The 15,997-nt window shown below is 46.9% G+C and overlaps 1 protein-coding gene across 1 annotated transcript in view; it reads left to right on the top strand.

Annotated features, from left to right (window-relative positions):
* The first annotated feature begins 7,801 nt into the window (after window positions 1-7,801).
* LOC119316400 (bifunctional dethiobiotin synthetase/7,8-diamino-pelargonic acid aminotransferase, mitochondrial-like) overlaps window positions 7,802-15,997 on the top strand; it is a 26,853-nt gene continuing 18,657 nt past the window's right edge. Inside the window, exons 1-5 of the mRNA XM_037590720.1 lie at window positions 7,802-8,463; window positions 9,310-9,480; window positions 9,573-9,834; window positions 9,927-10,010; window positions 10,159-10,279. Of these exons, the coding sequence (XP_037446617.1) occupies window positions 7,832-8,463; window positions 9,310-9,480; window positions 9,573-9,834; window positions 9,927-10,010; window positions 10,159-10,279 (1,270 nt within the window). The 5' untranslated portion in view covers window positions 7,802-7,831. The remainder of the gene's footprint in view (window positions 8,464-9,309; window positions 9,481-9,572; window positions 9,835-9,926; window positions 10,011-10,158; window positions 10,280-15,997) is intronic.

Below are 15,997 nucleotides of genomic sequence, written 5' to 3'. Positions count from 1 at the left end.
TTTGGCTCTTGATTTTCTCTCGGTGGATCTTAAAATCAAATCTCTCAGGAGGGGATGCTCAATCAATCTTCTCAGAATCTTAATCAGAGTAGCCAACGAACAACGTATGTGCAGGGTGGCTATTTATAGCCATAGCCTTCTCTGATGGGAAATGACCATATTGGACACACGGTTCAGCTAATGGTCGAACGACATGTTTCCAATGGTTGGATTTTGAGCACAACGGTAACATTCCTTGCGGAGCTGATGTCTACTACGCAACTCTATTCCTGTAGACTCGTGTTGGGCCTCCAAGCTTAGAGTTTTGTAGGAGAGTAGTAATTTTCCCTCAAGTGGATGACCTAAGGTTTATCAATCTGTGGGACGTGTAGGATGAAGATGGTCTCTCTCAAACAACCCTACAACCAAATAAAAGAAATCTCTTGTGTCCCCAACACACCCAATACAATTGCAAATTGTGTAGGTGCACTAGTTCGACGAATAGATGGTGATACAAGTGTAGTATCGATAATAGATGTAGGTTTTTGTAATATGAAAATAAAAAAACAGCAAGGTAGCAAGTGATAAAACAGAGCACAAATGGTATAGCAATGCTTAGAAACAACGCCTAGGGTTCATACTTTCGCTGGTGTAATCTCTCAACGGTGCTAACATAATTGAATCATATACCCATCCCTCAATGTGCAATAAAGAATCACTCCAAAGTTCTTATCTAGCGAAGAACATAAGATGAAATTGTTTGTAGGGTACGAAACCACCTCAAAGTTATTCTTTCCGATCAATCTTTTGAGCTATTCCTATAAGTGTCACAAACAGCCCTAGAGTTTGTACTAAAATAACACCATATGATACGCATCAACCAACTCTAATGTCACCTAGATACTCCAATGTCACCATAAGTATCTGTGAGTTAGTTATACGATACGCATCAAACAACTTCAGATTCATTAATATTCAATCCAACACAAAGAATTTCAAAGAGTGCCCCAAGATTTCTACCGGAGAAAGTAGGATGAAAATGTGCATCAACCCCTATGCATAGATTACCCCAATGCCACCTCGGGAATCCGCGAGTTGAGTGCCAAAACATACATCAAGTGAATCAATATAATACCCTATTGTCACCAAGGGTATTCATATTCAATACAAACATCAAGTGTTCTCAAATCCATAAAAGTATTCAATCTGATAATAGTGAAACCTCAAAGGTAAAAACTCAATTCATCACAACAAGATAGAGAGGGGAAAACACCATATGATCCAACTATATTAACAAAGCTCGTGGTACAACAAGATCGTGCCAAATCAAGAACACGAGAGAGAGAGAGATCAACCACATAGCTACTTGTGAGGGAGTCCAGGATTATGGGGTCCTCGGGCATCCAGGCTATGTGATATGGGCCGGACTAATGGGTCGTGAAGATACAAGACGGAAGGCTTTCCCCGTGTCCGGATAGGACTCTCCTTGGCATGGAAGGCAAGCTTAGCGTGCAGATATGAAGATTCCTTTATATGTAATCTGACTCTGTACAACCCTAGCCCCTCCGTTGTCTATATAAACCGGAGGGTTCAGTCCGTAGAGGCAATCATAATCATAGGCTAGACATCTAGGGTTTAGCCATTACGATCTCATGGTAGATCAACTCTTGTAACCCCTATACTCATCAAAGTCAATCAAGCAAGACGTAGGGTATTACCTCCATCAAGAGGGCCCGAACCTGGGTAAACATCGTGTCCCCTGTCTCCTGTTACCTTCGATCCTTAGACGCATAGTTCGGGACCCCCTACCCGAGATCTGCCAGTTTTGACACCGACAACTTGTACATACCCCTAGCCTCGAGGGTAAACTACTCCCTCCTTGTCATGGAGACCGCCGGGATGATGAAGATGGCATCCGGTGATGATTTTCCCCTCTGGCAGGGTGCCGGAACAGGGTGCCGGAACAGGGCTCCAGATGGTATTTCAAAGGTACAAAGGTGTGCGGTGGCAGAGTCCAAGTTCTAGGATTATTTCTGGTGGCTTCTCTATTTATAGGACTTTTTGGCACCGGTCTCACACTAAGATGGGCCACAGGGAACCCGCCACCTCCCCCTAGGCGCGCCCTGGTGGGTGGTGGCCACCTCGTGACTCTTCTAGACTTCCCACGAAGCTTCTAGTGTCTCTTTTCTTCCAAAAAAATTGTTAAAAAGTTTTGCTGCATTTGGAGAACTTTGATTTATGCACAAGAAACAACACCACGGGAGTTCTGTTGCAAGCAGCGTGAGTCCAGGTTAGTTCCATTTAAATCATACAAAATTGCACCCAAACCATATAAAATTGTTGTGAACTACTCCCTCCTTGTCATGGAGACCGCCGGGATGATGAAGATGGCCTCCAGTGACGATTTCCCCCTCTGACAGGGTGCCGGAACAGGGCTCTAGATGGTATTTCGAAGGTACATAGGTGTGCAGCGGCGGAGTCCAGGTTCTAGGTTATTTCTGGTGGTTTCTCTATTTATAGGATTTTTGGCGTCGGTCTCACGCTAGGATGGGCCACACGGAGCCCACCAGCCACCAGCGCACCACCTCCCCCAGGCGCGCCCTGGTGGGTGGTGGCCACCTCATGACTCTTCTGGCCTTCCCACAAAGCTTCTAGTGTCTCTTTTCTTCCAAAAAAATTGTCAAAAAGTTCCGCTACATTTGAAGAACATTGATTTCTGCACAAAAAATAACACCATGGTAGTTCTGCTGAAAACAATGTCAGTCCAGGTTAGTTCAATTTAAATCATATAAAATTGCATCCAAACCATATAAAATTGTTGTAAACATGGCATGAATACTTCATAAATTATAGATACGTTGGAGACGTATCAGGAGCAAGAAATGCTAACTCCCAGTTCCAAAATATAACCCCTGCAGCTCTGAAGAACATCGTCTATTGTTGACTGGTAATCATTCGGAACACAACAATTTATCTTAGTCTTGCATAGGTTTCGGCTAACCATCACACCGGCCCTAAGCTTCGAGAACTTATACCCCTCTTAATAGTGCAGAGGTCTTATGACTCAGATAAGAGAAATAAGAACAACGAAAGGAATGCTACATCTTCACTTCGCCTTCAATCCTTTTGACTGTAGTCATTCTTCCTTGGACGAACTGAATTTGCGTCAACAATAATCTTAAAGGGGTCAATTCCTTTGATACCATCTTCTCTCCTTCATTTCTTCTCGAAATGTAGCGCTTCCTTCTCTGGCAGGCAGATAATCTTAGGTGAAGTTCTTCAAATTTCATCATTGAACATAGTATTCTTCTCGGGCTTGCATGGACTATTTCTCTCTGTGTGCACTAGCAAACAAATCATTCCATGCCCGTTTCTGACAACAATATCCAAAACACAAGAGGGCAAGTTATTTCACCAACATCCTCTGTTACAGCGCCCCTACACCGGCACTTGGGGGGTTTTCTGCCGCCTCCTTCTCCATCTTTGGGGGTATCCACCATATAGACATTGTAGGTGGAGATAGCTACCCATTCGCCGGTATGAGTAATGGCAGGCGGCGAGGTAGTCTTTGACATCTCATCGAGTCTTCCTCCATGTCGGTTGCCTCCTTGGAGGCATATGCTAGGAGGTTGGTTAAATCTTTGACGGTAGTGACTAGGTGGCTTTAAAATTCCAACCTCTCCATATTTCCCCCAGATTCGATCGTAAACTGATGTTTGATTGTTTGAGATTCTGAGGCCCTGAATCCGGTCTAACATCTTGTTCAGAAGTGCCTTGTTGGCCTCGGCCATATCTTGATTGAAAGTTGGGCTTAGCTAGAGTCTGCCCGAGATCCCATCTAGTGCGGCCTCAGGATTTTTGCTGGCCATACTTGACGTCTGAACCGCTGGGGTAATTCTCGGCTCTATGCTTGAAGCTAGATACAAGGTGTGATCTGTGCCATGGTCCTGGTCCAAGATTGAATCTGATATCATATAAAGGCATCAGAGGAGTCTTCGGATTGGTCTGACACCTAGTCCAAAAATGCAAGCTCGTTGCGGGCACCTACAGCGTATTCCAGATTTCCAAACCTGATGGTCTGGCCAGGAGCGAAGTTTTCGATCTAGCCGAGGTGGCCAGTCGAATTGGCGTTGAGTGTGACGCTGCCGAAGACAAATAGCTGACCGGGGAAGAAGGTCTTCCCATAGCCAATGTTGTCATCGCTCCGAAGATGAGCCATCCAGCTGCTTTGACCACACAACGGGAATTGCATGGGCCACCAATATCGGGGTTGAATCTGGCGGATCTCGGGTACGGGGTCCCGAGCTGTCGATCTTAGCTTGATGGTAACATGACAGAAGAGGGACATGGTGTTTACCTAGGTTCGGGCCCTCTCGAAGAGGTAAAACCCTATGTCCTGCTTTGATTGTATTAATGTGACGGGGTACAAAGTACAAGATGATCTACCTCGAGATCATATGTGTAGGTCTCTAACTCTACCCTACGAACTAAACCTCTTGGCTTATATATGCACCAGAGGTGCCTAGGGTTACATGTAGGTCGGTTACATCTAGGGATAAACATGCTGATGATTCAAACATGCATTGAAGTATGCACCAAGTCTTCAGAGGATTCCATTCTTCGGTTGCCTATGGGTCCTCGGCCAGGCCCATGATTGGCAGGCCAACGTGGTTAGCACCCCCTAGTCTAGGACACCGCCACCCCCCCCCCCATTGTGGCCGCTGTTGCTCCGCTGCTAATGGGTTGTTGTTGTGTGAGATAGCAAGCTCGCGGTCGTCTCGGTCACGACCGAGGTGACTGGGCGCCGACGAAGGTGGCCCATGGTGATCGGCAAATGTGGCAGGGAGTTCAGGACGCACTGTTCCGCCGTTCTCGCGTGTGCACCACCTTTGCTTCATGGAGAGGAGATAGGGGGCTGGCGCCAGGAAGGGATATGAAGGTCGGCATTGGGGTCTTCAATGAGACGGTGGCCAGCAGAAAGATCGGGGAGGATGGGTGTGCGCGTCGATGGTATTCAATGGCTACACGCGGGATGCAGGGGCGAGGCGGGAGCCCTTTTATAGGTCTATACAACGGTGAAACGGTGGCTGCGGTGGGTGACTCGTGCAAGGTATTTGGGGAAAGTTTTCTAGAAAAAGGGGAGAAAGACGAAGCCGTGAGATGGGTTATCCCCCATTAAAACCATTAAGCTACACTTGAAGGGTGGCCAACCAGCTATGCCATGCGGCACAAGCTGGTTGGCCGCGGTGAGAAATCTTTTGCAATTTTTTTAGATAAAGTTGTGGATTATTTTTTAAATACTAAGCGTGGAGGGCGGCCAACCAGCTATGCCACGTGGCGCAAGCTGGTTGGCCGCGGTGAGAAATCTTTTGCAATTTTTTAGATGAAGTTGTGGATTATTTTTTAAATATATATTTTTACATGGAGATGAGGACCTCTGGTAGTGGCCAACCAGCTATGCCATGTGGCGCAAACTGGTTGGCCGTGGTGAAAATCTTTTGCAATTTTTTAGATGAAGGTGTGAATTATTTTTTAAATGTATATTTTTAAATGGAGATGAGGACCTCTGATATTTTTAAATGAAGGGTTATGTAAAGTGATACTCGCTAGTAGCTGTTGTGGTAATTTTTTCTTTTTCTTTTATACTTGTTTTTTAGATGAAGATGAGAATTTTTTTTCTTGAGATGTTTTTTTAGACGGAGGCGAAAACTCTATGTATCTTTTTAAATGAAAACATGCGCACAACTTCCTCTCAAGCGGCGCCACAGGATGACGCCCCAACCACTAGTGTCATTGGCAAGATGCACACAGATCGTACCACGCCATGTCCTAAATGAATACATGTGTTCTCTTCTGATTGATCGATTTACGCTGCAAAAAAAACTCAAATAAAAACCTCAAGAAAGAAACTTAGTGGGAAATAGGGTTTGGGGGATAGATTGATTTTTGTTCGAAAAAGTTGTTTTGACATCCAAATCATTCGGGTAGTGCCTAGTGCATTCTGTTACTTAGAGCATCTCCAGTCATTGGCCGCTCAGAGGACGCGTAAAATCACCATCTAGGGGCGAATTGACGCTAAACCGCATGTTGAGGGTGTGATGCTCTCCAGTCGTCGCCCCCATGTCGCATTTTGTTTTTTTTCGAAAAATAAAATCCGGTCCCACATTCACACAAGAAAGGCACAAATTTAACCAAACTTCAGCGAGTTCATCAAATATTTTACAAAAAAAGACACTACTAGACCCATCGTCGCCCTCGCCGTTCCTTGCCGCCCGCCGCTCTGAAATTCTACATGTCGAGGAGTCTGTAGAACTGCGTGTAGTCATCGCCGCTGTCGTCGTCGTCGCCTCCTCCGCGGCCGCCGTCGCCTCCTCCGCGGCCGCCGTCCCTGCTGCTCCCCTGCCCAGGGTCGCCGAGGCGCGGTGGGTTGGACGGTCCGGGGGCGTCCTCGTCCTCGTCGCTGTCGAGGATCACCATGCCGTTCTCATCCTCGCGCCTACGCTGGCGGGCGGCTATCTCATGCAGGGCTCGGCGCTGCCGGACCATCTCGTCGCGGAGGTAGTCGTCCTGCGCCCATTTTAGGGCGGCCTCGTCGGAGAAACCGGACCAGACTATGGCCTCGTACTCCGCGGGAGGCCAGACTCCACCTTCGGCCTGACGAGCCGGATAGAGGTGGGGGAGGACTCGGCGATGCGGACGCCACAGCTGCGGGTGCGCCGGCTGATTGGCGCATCCTGGGGCTTCGGCTTGACGGGAAGGAGGGAGGGAGAGCCGAACGAGCGGCCGGACGAGGAGGAGGACACCGGGTCCATGCGTCTCGCGTCCACGAGCTCCCATGCTGGCGGGAGAAGGTGGGGGGAGCGGGGTACTCCAGCCTCGGCGTGTTGCTGGCCTCGATGTACTCGAGGACGGCCTCTAGCGTGCGGCCGGGCACGCCCCACCATCGGCGGCGCCCGTCGGCGTTGTGCTTCCCAGAGGGCACGATGCCGTTGGTGGCCTCGAACTGTTCGGCGTGACGACGACGGAAGTACGACTCCCACAACGTGCCGTCGGGGGTGTACCTCGGCCCTTCTCTCTTCGCCTGCGACAGAGAGGAACAGACACGAGCGATCTCCGCACGCCTGGCCGCCCCGATGGGCGGCAGTGGCACCGGGACCCCGCCGACGCTTATCCTCCATGCCCCGGGCACCCGCATATCCGGCGGGATCGGGTACTCGGCCTCATAGAGAAGTCGGGCTTCGTCCTCGTGAAGGTGGTGGCGGCCGAAGCCGTTCGCCGCCGCGCCATCGCCTGGGAAGTGCTCGACCATTGGGTGAAATGGAAACGGCGAGAAGAGAGGGAGGAACGGGGCCGTCGGCGGTGAAGAGCGAGGTCTGTGCGTGGCTCACCGGTGCGGGAGGGGGCGACTTGTATATGCGGCGCCCGCGTGGCGGACGAGGGACGCGCGTCGCCCCGCCTTCATTGTGCTGCCCGTGAGGCACCAATGAAGGCTGAACGGCTCGACAACTTTGGCATTGATTCCTCGCGGGAATCGAGGCGATGTGGACGACGAAGCGACGAGAACAGCCGAGTCGTTGCCAAGGAGGGCCTGCCGACTTTCGTGTCAAAAACGATTCGACCGGTGCTCCAAGCGTCCCCAGCGTATTGGGTTCGGTCTGGGTCCGCCGATGTCAATTTTGACTCGACCCGACAAAAAAAGGTTTTTGGAATATGATTGGACCGATTTTTGGACACCGACGGCCAAAAAATCGCGGGGGAGATCTTTGTGGGCGCGGCTGGAGATGCTCTTATCATACTACTCACTCTGTTCTTTCTCCCAAAACCCCCGTATAGAACCCAGGCCACAGCAGCCATGCTCCGTCGCCTCCTACTCCGCCAAGCTCGTCGGCGCCATTGCTCCTCCTCATTCTCCTCCGCCTTGCCCCTCTCCTCGCCGACCTTCGCCGTCTTCGGCGCCAACACCGGCGTCGGCAAGACCCTCGTCTCCGCGGGCCTCGCTGCCTCCCTCCGTTCCCACGCCGCCTCCCCCTCGGCCGTCCTCTACCTCAAACCGCTCCAGACCGGCTTCCCCGCCGATTCCGACGCGGGGTTCCTCTACCGCAGGGTCCCCGCGCTTGTCCGCCCCTCCCACGCTGCGCACCTCGTCGCCTCCATCGACACCCTCTCCCCTGCCCCGTCAGTGGAAACCCCATCCCCTTCCCGCGAGGAGGCGGCCTTCTCCTACGATGGGGAGGGTAAGGCGGCGAGGAAGCTTCTGGCTTGCAGGACGCTGTACGCATGGCGGGAGGCGGTGTCGCCGCACCTGGCAGCGGAGAGGGAGGGGATGACGGTAGAAGACGCGCATGTGAGGTCGCTCCTGGCGGCGTGCCTCGCCGAGGGGGAAAATTTGGGGAAGGGGGAGGGGGATGTGTGGAAGCTGGTCGAGACCGCCGGCGGCGTGGCCAGCCCGGGCCCGTCTGGCACGCTGCAGTGCGATCTCTACCGGTGCGTTCTGATGCCTCTTCAGCCGTAAATATGCTGTTTTATTCGTTAATGTTACCAAACGCGTACTAGTACACATGTTCTCCGGGGTGTTCAGTTTGAATTAATTGATTTCTCAAAAAGAAGAAGTTTGAATCAATTGAGGAAATGAAATGGTGTGCAATTTAGTACTCTGTAAACTAATATAAATAGTGATCTAAACGCTCTTATATTAGTTTATAGAGGGAGTATGATGCAATTGACGTTTCTGCTATATATACCCGTTTCCAGTGTTTAGTCCAGTGATATAGTCTGATTTTTGTTCTGTCTATTCACAAGGGATCTCAATACCTAAAAAGAATTGTTAGCCTATTCCATCGAAATCACTATCACATTGGTGTAGTTTGTAAGAAGATATCATGCAAGCTGGAGATAACAATGGTGGTTAGTGAGCATGATAATTGCGGTGAACGATCTGCTGCTTTGAAGTTTTCCTGAGGTTGTATGTTGGATATCCTGTTGATTTGTTGTGTTCTCAACTTTTCATTTACTGGAGCAGTTTATGTTTTTGATTCTATAAGTGCTGAAAGTAATCACATATTTGGTGACCATTTGTGAAATATTTCTGATGTATGTCTACACACCCATCTCTTTTTCTAACATGTTTTATTTGTTGGGAAATTATGGTGATCTTACCAGACATAGAGCATACTTCAAAATCCTTTAAACCACGTTCGAATTGGTTACATGATTGCATCTATTTTTAAAGAACCTTGTGGCCTATTTAATTGTTCACACAAACTTCATTACTGCTCGGCGTATTAGATTGATTTACATCAACACACTTCTTGATTCTGTGACTCTTGGCAGGCACTTTAGGTTGCCTACTATTCTTGTTGGAGATGGCCGTCTTGGTGGTATTTCAGGCACTTTATCGGCATATGAAACTCTGTTGCTCAGGGGGTATGATGTTAGCGCAGTAATTTTGGAAGATTGTGGTTTGTCAAACGACAAGTTCTTGCTTTCTTACTTGAGAAATAGGTAACATGCTTCAGTCTTATTGTTATTTTTATAATGTTTTAGCAGCTCCGATTTCATTGATATGACAGCTTCACAATGTTTGTATTATTTAGGGTACCAGTGCTTGTTTTGCCACCTATTCCAGAAGATTCATCAGATGACCTAACTGATTGGTTTTCCGAATCATCTTCAGTTTTTGGTTTGCTTGAAGATGCCCTGCGATCTTTTCATTTGAAAAGAATTCAGAGGTTAAACAGTATGCAAAGAAAAACAAAGGATTTACTGTGGTGGCCCTTCACTCAGCACAATCTTGTACCTGTAGATTGTGTTACAGTAATTGATTCGCGCTGTGGTGAGAGTTTTTCAGCATACAAGGTTTGTCCAATGTATATTCCAAGCTTTTGAAAAGAAATTTGAAATGAAGCTTTGAAACATCAGCGGCATTGTTATGGAATCTTTTGATGTAGGTGAAAGACAACAAGATGATGATGATCCCTCAGTTTGATGCATGTGCAAGTTGGTGGACTCAAGGACCTGATTCTAAGTTGCAGGTTATTCTTGCACTTCCTGTATTTTCAAAATCTCCTTTACCTTGGTTTGCTAAGGGAACTCTTATTGCAGGTGTTCTATGGCTAAAGTTCTGTACGTTGAACTATTGACATGCAATTTTTGTGGCCTAAATTTCTCTTTCATCATCAGATTGAACTTGCAAGAGATATGGGCTACGCTGCTGCTAGGTATGGCCATGTGATGTTTCCAGAGAATGCTCATGAGCCTGCTCTTCGTTGTGCTGAACTTTTGCTTGGGGGAATTGGTAAAGGTTGGTGCTTTTACTTGTTTTTCATCTATTATAATGTATGTGCAGCAGAATCAAACTGCAAGAGTATAAGTCACCCCTTAACGAATAAAATGGTGTATTAGTATGAAAAATGACTCATTTAAAGCACCCTTTAGCTACCAAATTCCGCAATTTAGAGCTTATTGTTTGCACCTGAACACGTCATTGTGTGCCTCCGACATCGAGCGTGATATGCTAGACACGTCGTTGGAGGAGCCTCACCGGGAGCGTGATAGGGAAGACACGCCGATGGATCTCTTGAGACCCGAAACCCAACACGCCCGGGAGGGACCCCTTCAGGGCACGTGGCAGCAATGGGCTGCCCTAGTTCGGCTTGGTCGCTCCTAGAGCGTTGAGGTTTGCGACATTGAAGGCGAAGAACAAGAAGCAGAAAACCAGGGCAAAGGAGACGTAGATAAAACATAAAAGTAGTAAATTGATTTGTCCGATTGTGTGTTGTCCAACGGGAAGGGGAGCCTTGGCGCAACGGTAAAGCTGTTGCCTTGTGACCATGAGGTCACGGGTTCGAGTCCTGGAAACAACCTCTTGCAGAAATGTAGGGAAAGGCTGCGTACTATAGACCCAAAGTGGTCGGACCCTTGCCCGGACCCTGCGCAAGCGGGAGCTACGTGCACCGGGCTGCCCTTTTTTTATGTGTTGTCCAACGGCCATCACCCTTCACATATTTATAGGGCGGCTAGTCTTGTTGTAAGAGAGTAGGGCTCCTAATCTAAATACATGCTTCTCAGATATCTGATTCAACCATCTAATGTCTTACCATATGGGCAACTTCCCTTTTTTCTCTTTCTTGCCTTTCGAGTATTGTGTGTCTAACTTGGTTATCAACACACGCACCCCTGGTTTTGGTCAAAGCTTGTGTGCCAAAAAAATAACTTGCACCTATTTGAGGACTAACGACATGTTTATACATATTCCTAGGGCAATAACAGGTTATCAATTGAGTTATGAGGTCTAATTGTGATAATGAAGTATCAGCCATGAATGCCCAAGCTTCCTGCCACACATGTGGATAAAGCTTCTTCAAATATACCATTGAGAGCTTGGGGGAGCAAATTCCTTGTAAAGATTCCTCCAAATTCGAATTTATGGAAACCACCCTCACAATCTTTAAAAGGACGTTCCCGACTCGGAGACCACTTCCTAAACTTGTTGCTCTTGAGCCAATTGGTAGGATCACCTTGCACACTAGGTCAAAAACTTGAAAGTTCTTCAAGTTGACCTTTTTGGTGTAAGCTTGCCAAGTTTGTCTCTCTCTATGACCTTCAAAGCACCGAAACACTTATCAACGACTTCATCAAGATTGTCCATCATCACATTGTGAAAATCCACCGTCGATAAGTCGTTTTGTTTAGCTAATCTCAAGGCGTCCAGATTTACCCCAATGGTTAAAACCATCTCTTATCCATACACAAGCTCATATGGAGTTACGATTGTAGCACCATGCCTTGAGATTCTATGCGCCCACAAAGCCTTGAACAACACATCATGCCATCTTCTTGGATTATCTTTAATCTTCTTGATGATTTTAATTAACATCTTATTGCCTGTCCTTTGGCTTGGGCATAATATGGAGATGAATTGAGCAACTTTTATCTTATAAGATTCGGTAAATTCTTTTACTTGACTCATATAAAAAATGAACCTTGATCCGAAGTTAATGCTTGAGGAATAATAAATCCATGGATAATGTGCTTAGTAATGAATTGAATTACCTCCACACGAGTCATATTTTTGAGAGGCGCTGATTTAGACCACTTGGTGAAACAATCAGTAGGCACCTACACAAATCAATGCCCCTTTGAAGGAGGATGAATCTGTCCAATGAAGTCCAATCCCCAATCTCTGAAATTGGCCATAACTCGACGATAGGATGCAACATAGCTGGAGGAGCTATATCACCAAACTTTTGACAAGCTTCGCACCCTTTATAATACCTGAAGCAATTGTTAATCATCGTTGGCCATTAAAATCTAGCATGCCGCGACAAGCACTTCAGTGCGCTGACTGATGAGTGCCACAAATGCCTTCATGTACCTCTCCCATAGCAATTCCTGAAAAATATACGACCAAATTTGCAAATAGGTAAACTAGTTGTCAGATGTACCTGTTCAAATATGTTGGGGAAGCACGATGATTGCGTGATTTGAATGATATCTTGCTCCGCTTTCTGATGGCTCTCCAACACCCTGTCCTCTTCTTCTGGATCTTGTGCCTCATCACTCTAATGTTTCATGTCAACCGAACTTTGTTCGGCTACATATGTTTGTTGTTGATGCTCGCCAATTTCTTCGGCACGAAACTCATGGTGCAGAATGAAAGCTCTCTTACAACAACAACAATAAAGCCTTTAGTCCCAAATAAGTTGGGTAGGCTAGAGCTGAAACCCATAAGATCTCGCGACCAACTCATGGCTCTGACACATGGATAGCAAGCTTCCACGCACCCTTGTCCATAGCTAGTTCTTTGGTGATACTCCAATCCTCCAGGTCTCTCTTAAAGGACTCCTCCCATGTCAAATTCGGTCTACCCCGACCTCTCTTGACATTCTCTGCACGCTTTAGCCGTCCGCTATGCACTGGAGCTTCTGGAGGCCTGCCCTGAATATGCCCAAACCATCTCAGACGATGTTGGACAAGCTTCTCTTCAATCGGTGCTACCCCAACTCTATCTCGTATATCCTCATTTCGGACTCGATCCGTCCTCGTGTGGCCACACATCTGTCTCAACATACGCATCTCCGCCACACTTAACTGTTGAACATGTCGCCTTTTAGTCGGCCAACACTCGGCGCCATACAACATTGCGGGTCGAACTGCAGTCCTGTAGAACTTGCCTTTTAGCTTTTGTGGCACTCTCTTGTCACAGAGAATGCCAGAAGCTTGTCGCCACTTCATCCATCCGGCTTTGATTCGATGGTTCACATCTTCATCAATACCCCCATCCTCCCGCAGCATTGACACCAAATATCGGAAGGGGTCCTTCTGAGGCACTACCTGCCCATCAAGGCTAACCTCCTCACACCTAGTAGTACTGAAACCGCACATCATGTACTTGGTTTTAGTTCTACTAAGCCTAAACCCTTTCGATTCCAAGGTTTGTCTCCATAACTCTAACTTCCTATTTACCCCCGTCCAACTATCGTCAACTAGCACCACATCATCCGCAAAGAGCATACACCATGGGATATCGCCTTGTATATCCCTTGTGACCTCGTCCATCACCAAGGCAAAAAGATAAGGGCTCAAAGCTGACCCTTGATGCAGTCCTATCTTAATCGGGAAGTCATCAGTGTCGACATCACTTGTTCGAACACTTGTCACAACATTATCGTACATGTCCTTGATGAGGGTAATGTACTTTACTGGGACTGTGTGTTTCTCCAAGGCCCACCACATGACATTCTGTGGTATCTTATCATAGGCCTTCTCCAAGTCAATGAACACCATATGCAAGTCCTTCTTTTGCTCCCTGTATCTCTCCATAAGTTGTTGTACCAAGAAAATGGCTTTCATGGTTGACCTCCCAGGCATGAAACCAAACTGATTTTTGGTCACGCTTGTCATTCTTCTTATGCAGTACTCAATGACTCTCTCCCATAGCTTCATTGTATGGCTCATCAGCTGAATTCCACGGTAATTAGTACAACTCTGAACACCCCCTTGTTCTTGAAGATTGGTACTAATATACTCTGTCTTCTGGCATCTTGTTTGCCCAAAGAATGAGGTTGAAAAGCTTGGTTAGCCATACTATCGCTATGTCCCTGAGGCCTTTCCACACCTCAATGGGGATACAATCTGGGCCCATCGCCTTGCCTCCTTTCATCCTTTTTAAAGCCTGCTTGACCTCAGACTCCTAGATTCGCCGCACAAAACGCATGTTGGTCTCATCAAAGGAGTCGTCCAGTTCAATGGTAGAACTCTCATTCTCCCCATTGAACAACTTGTCAAAGTACTCCCGCCATCTATGCTTAATCTCCTCGTCCTTCACCAAGAGTTGGTCTGCTCGGTCCTTGATGCATTTGACTTGGCCAATATCCGTCCTCTTCCTCTCTCAGATCTTGACCATCTTATAGATGTCCCTTTCGCCTTCCTTCGTGCCTAACCATTGGTAGAGGTCCTCATACGCCAGACCCCTTGCTTCACTGACAGCTCGCTTTGCGGCCTTCTTCACCATCTTGTATTTCTCTATGTTGTCTGCACTCCTATCCAGGTATAGGCGTCTGAAACAATCGTTCTTCTCTTTAATCGCCTTCTGCACATCATCATTCCACCACAAGGTATCCTTATCTTCGCTTCTTCCCCTGGACACTCCAAACTCCTCCGAGGCCACCTTACGAATGCAAGTCGCCATCTTCATCCACACATTGTCCGCATCCCCTCCTTCCTCCCAAGGGCCCTCCTTAATGACCCTCTCCTTGAACGCCTGGGCTACCTCCCCCTTGAGCCTCCACCACTTCGGTCTAGCGACTTTGGCACGCTTATCCCGCTGGACATGAATCCGAAAGCGGAAGTCAGCAACCACCAGCTTATGCTGAGGTACAACACTCTCTCCAGGTATCACCTTACAGTCTAGGCACGCACGCCTGTCTTCTCTTCTTGAAAGAATGAAAGCTCCCTTAACTCCAGAAAAATCAAGCACGATCGTCTTGCCATGTCCTTGCTCAACCAAGCTTGCTTCTTTTGATTTGATAGATCCGAAACATGTACAATTTGATTTGGCCCTCCAATAACCGAACTACCCTTATCATTTGAATCACTCTTCTCATCAACTCTATCAAATGGCATACCTTTCTTTCTTCCTTAATTCTACCCGTATTGTAACATAATCTGGAATCTGCCCCCTTTTTATTTGTTCAAGGCAAAGAGCATTATTATACCTTGGTGCAGCGGTAAAGCTGTTCACTCATAATTAGGCAATGAGATATGGGTGATGCCGAAACTTTGCAATTGTGTAGGGGACATATAATATGCTATGGTACTAGGTGAAGGCATACACACTCCTGCAGAACTTTTACTCATTCGGTTATGATCGTTATGAAGGTGTGGTGCCGAATTATGGATATTAACATTTGCATATGGTGCTGAAAATTAGTAACATGAGGGGTATCACATGACAGTTGAAGGTAATTAGCTGAATAACTAGCAGTAGCATGGCCTGTTCTCCCATCCATTGATGTGTTTAATGGTAGACTCGCATATTGTGAGTTAATTGTTGATGTATAAAACAGTGAAATATCCTCTTGCATGGGTTGAAATTCCTAACATGAGATCTCTCATAATGATTAACTGAACTAAACACATTTTTCGTCGGCATATGGATTTATGGGATTGCCGATGCATGAGAGTTCGAGATGTCTCGTAATGATTAACTGAACTAATCATGTTGTTCATCCGCATATGGATTTGTGGGGTTGTCGGTACATGAGAGTTTGAGATGTCTCATAATGATTAACTAATCATGTTGTTCATCGATATATGGATCTGTGGGGTTGCCAATGCATGAGAGTTCAAATACACATGTTGCATCTTGCCAATATCATAAGAATGTTAAGTACTCGTACTTTGCATCGGCTCTTGCATGTAATCAAATGTGCAATTGAAAATTCTAGGGCTAGCTGATACAATATGATCATCAAAGGATCTAGCAACACCAACATATGAATTATTTACATCTACATAA

The sequence above is a fragment of the Triticum dicoccoides genome, chromosome 6A, assembly GCF_002162155.2.
Source record: "Triticum dicoccoides isolate Atlit2015 ecotype Zavitan chromosome 6A, WEW_v2.0, whole genome shotgun sequence".
In the NCBI taxonomy this organism is placed as follows: Eukaryota; Viridiplantae; Streptophyta; class Magnoliopsida; order Poales; family Poaceae; genus Triticum; species Triticum dicoccoides.
Note: the sequence above shows the minus strand (reverse complement) of the source record. Positions and strands in the feature narration are given on the sequence as shown.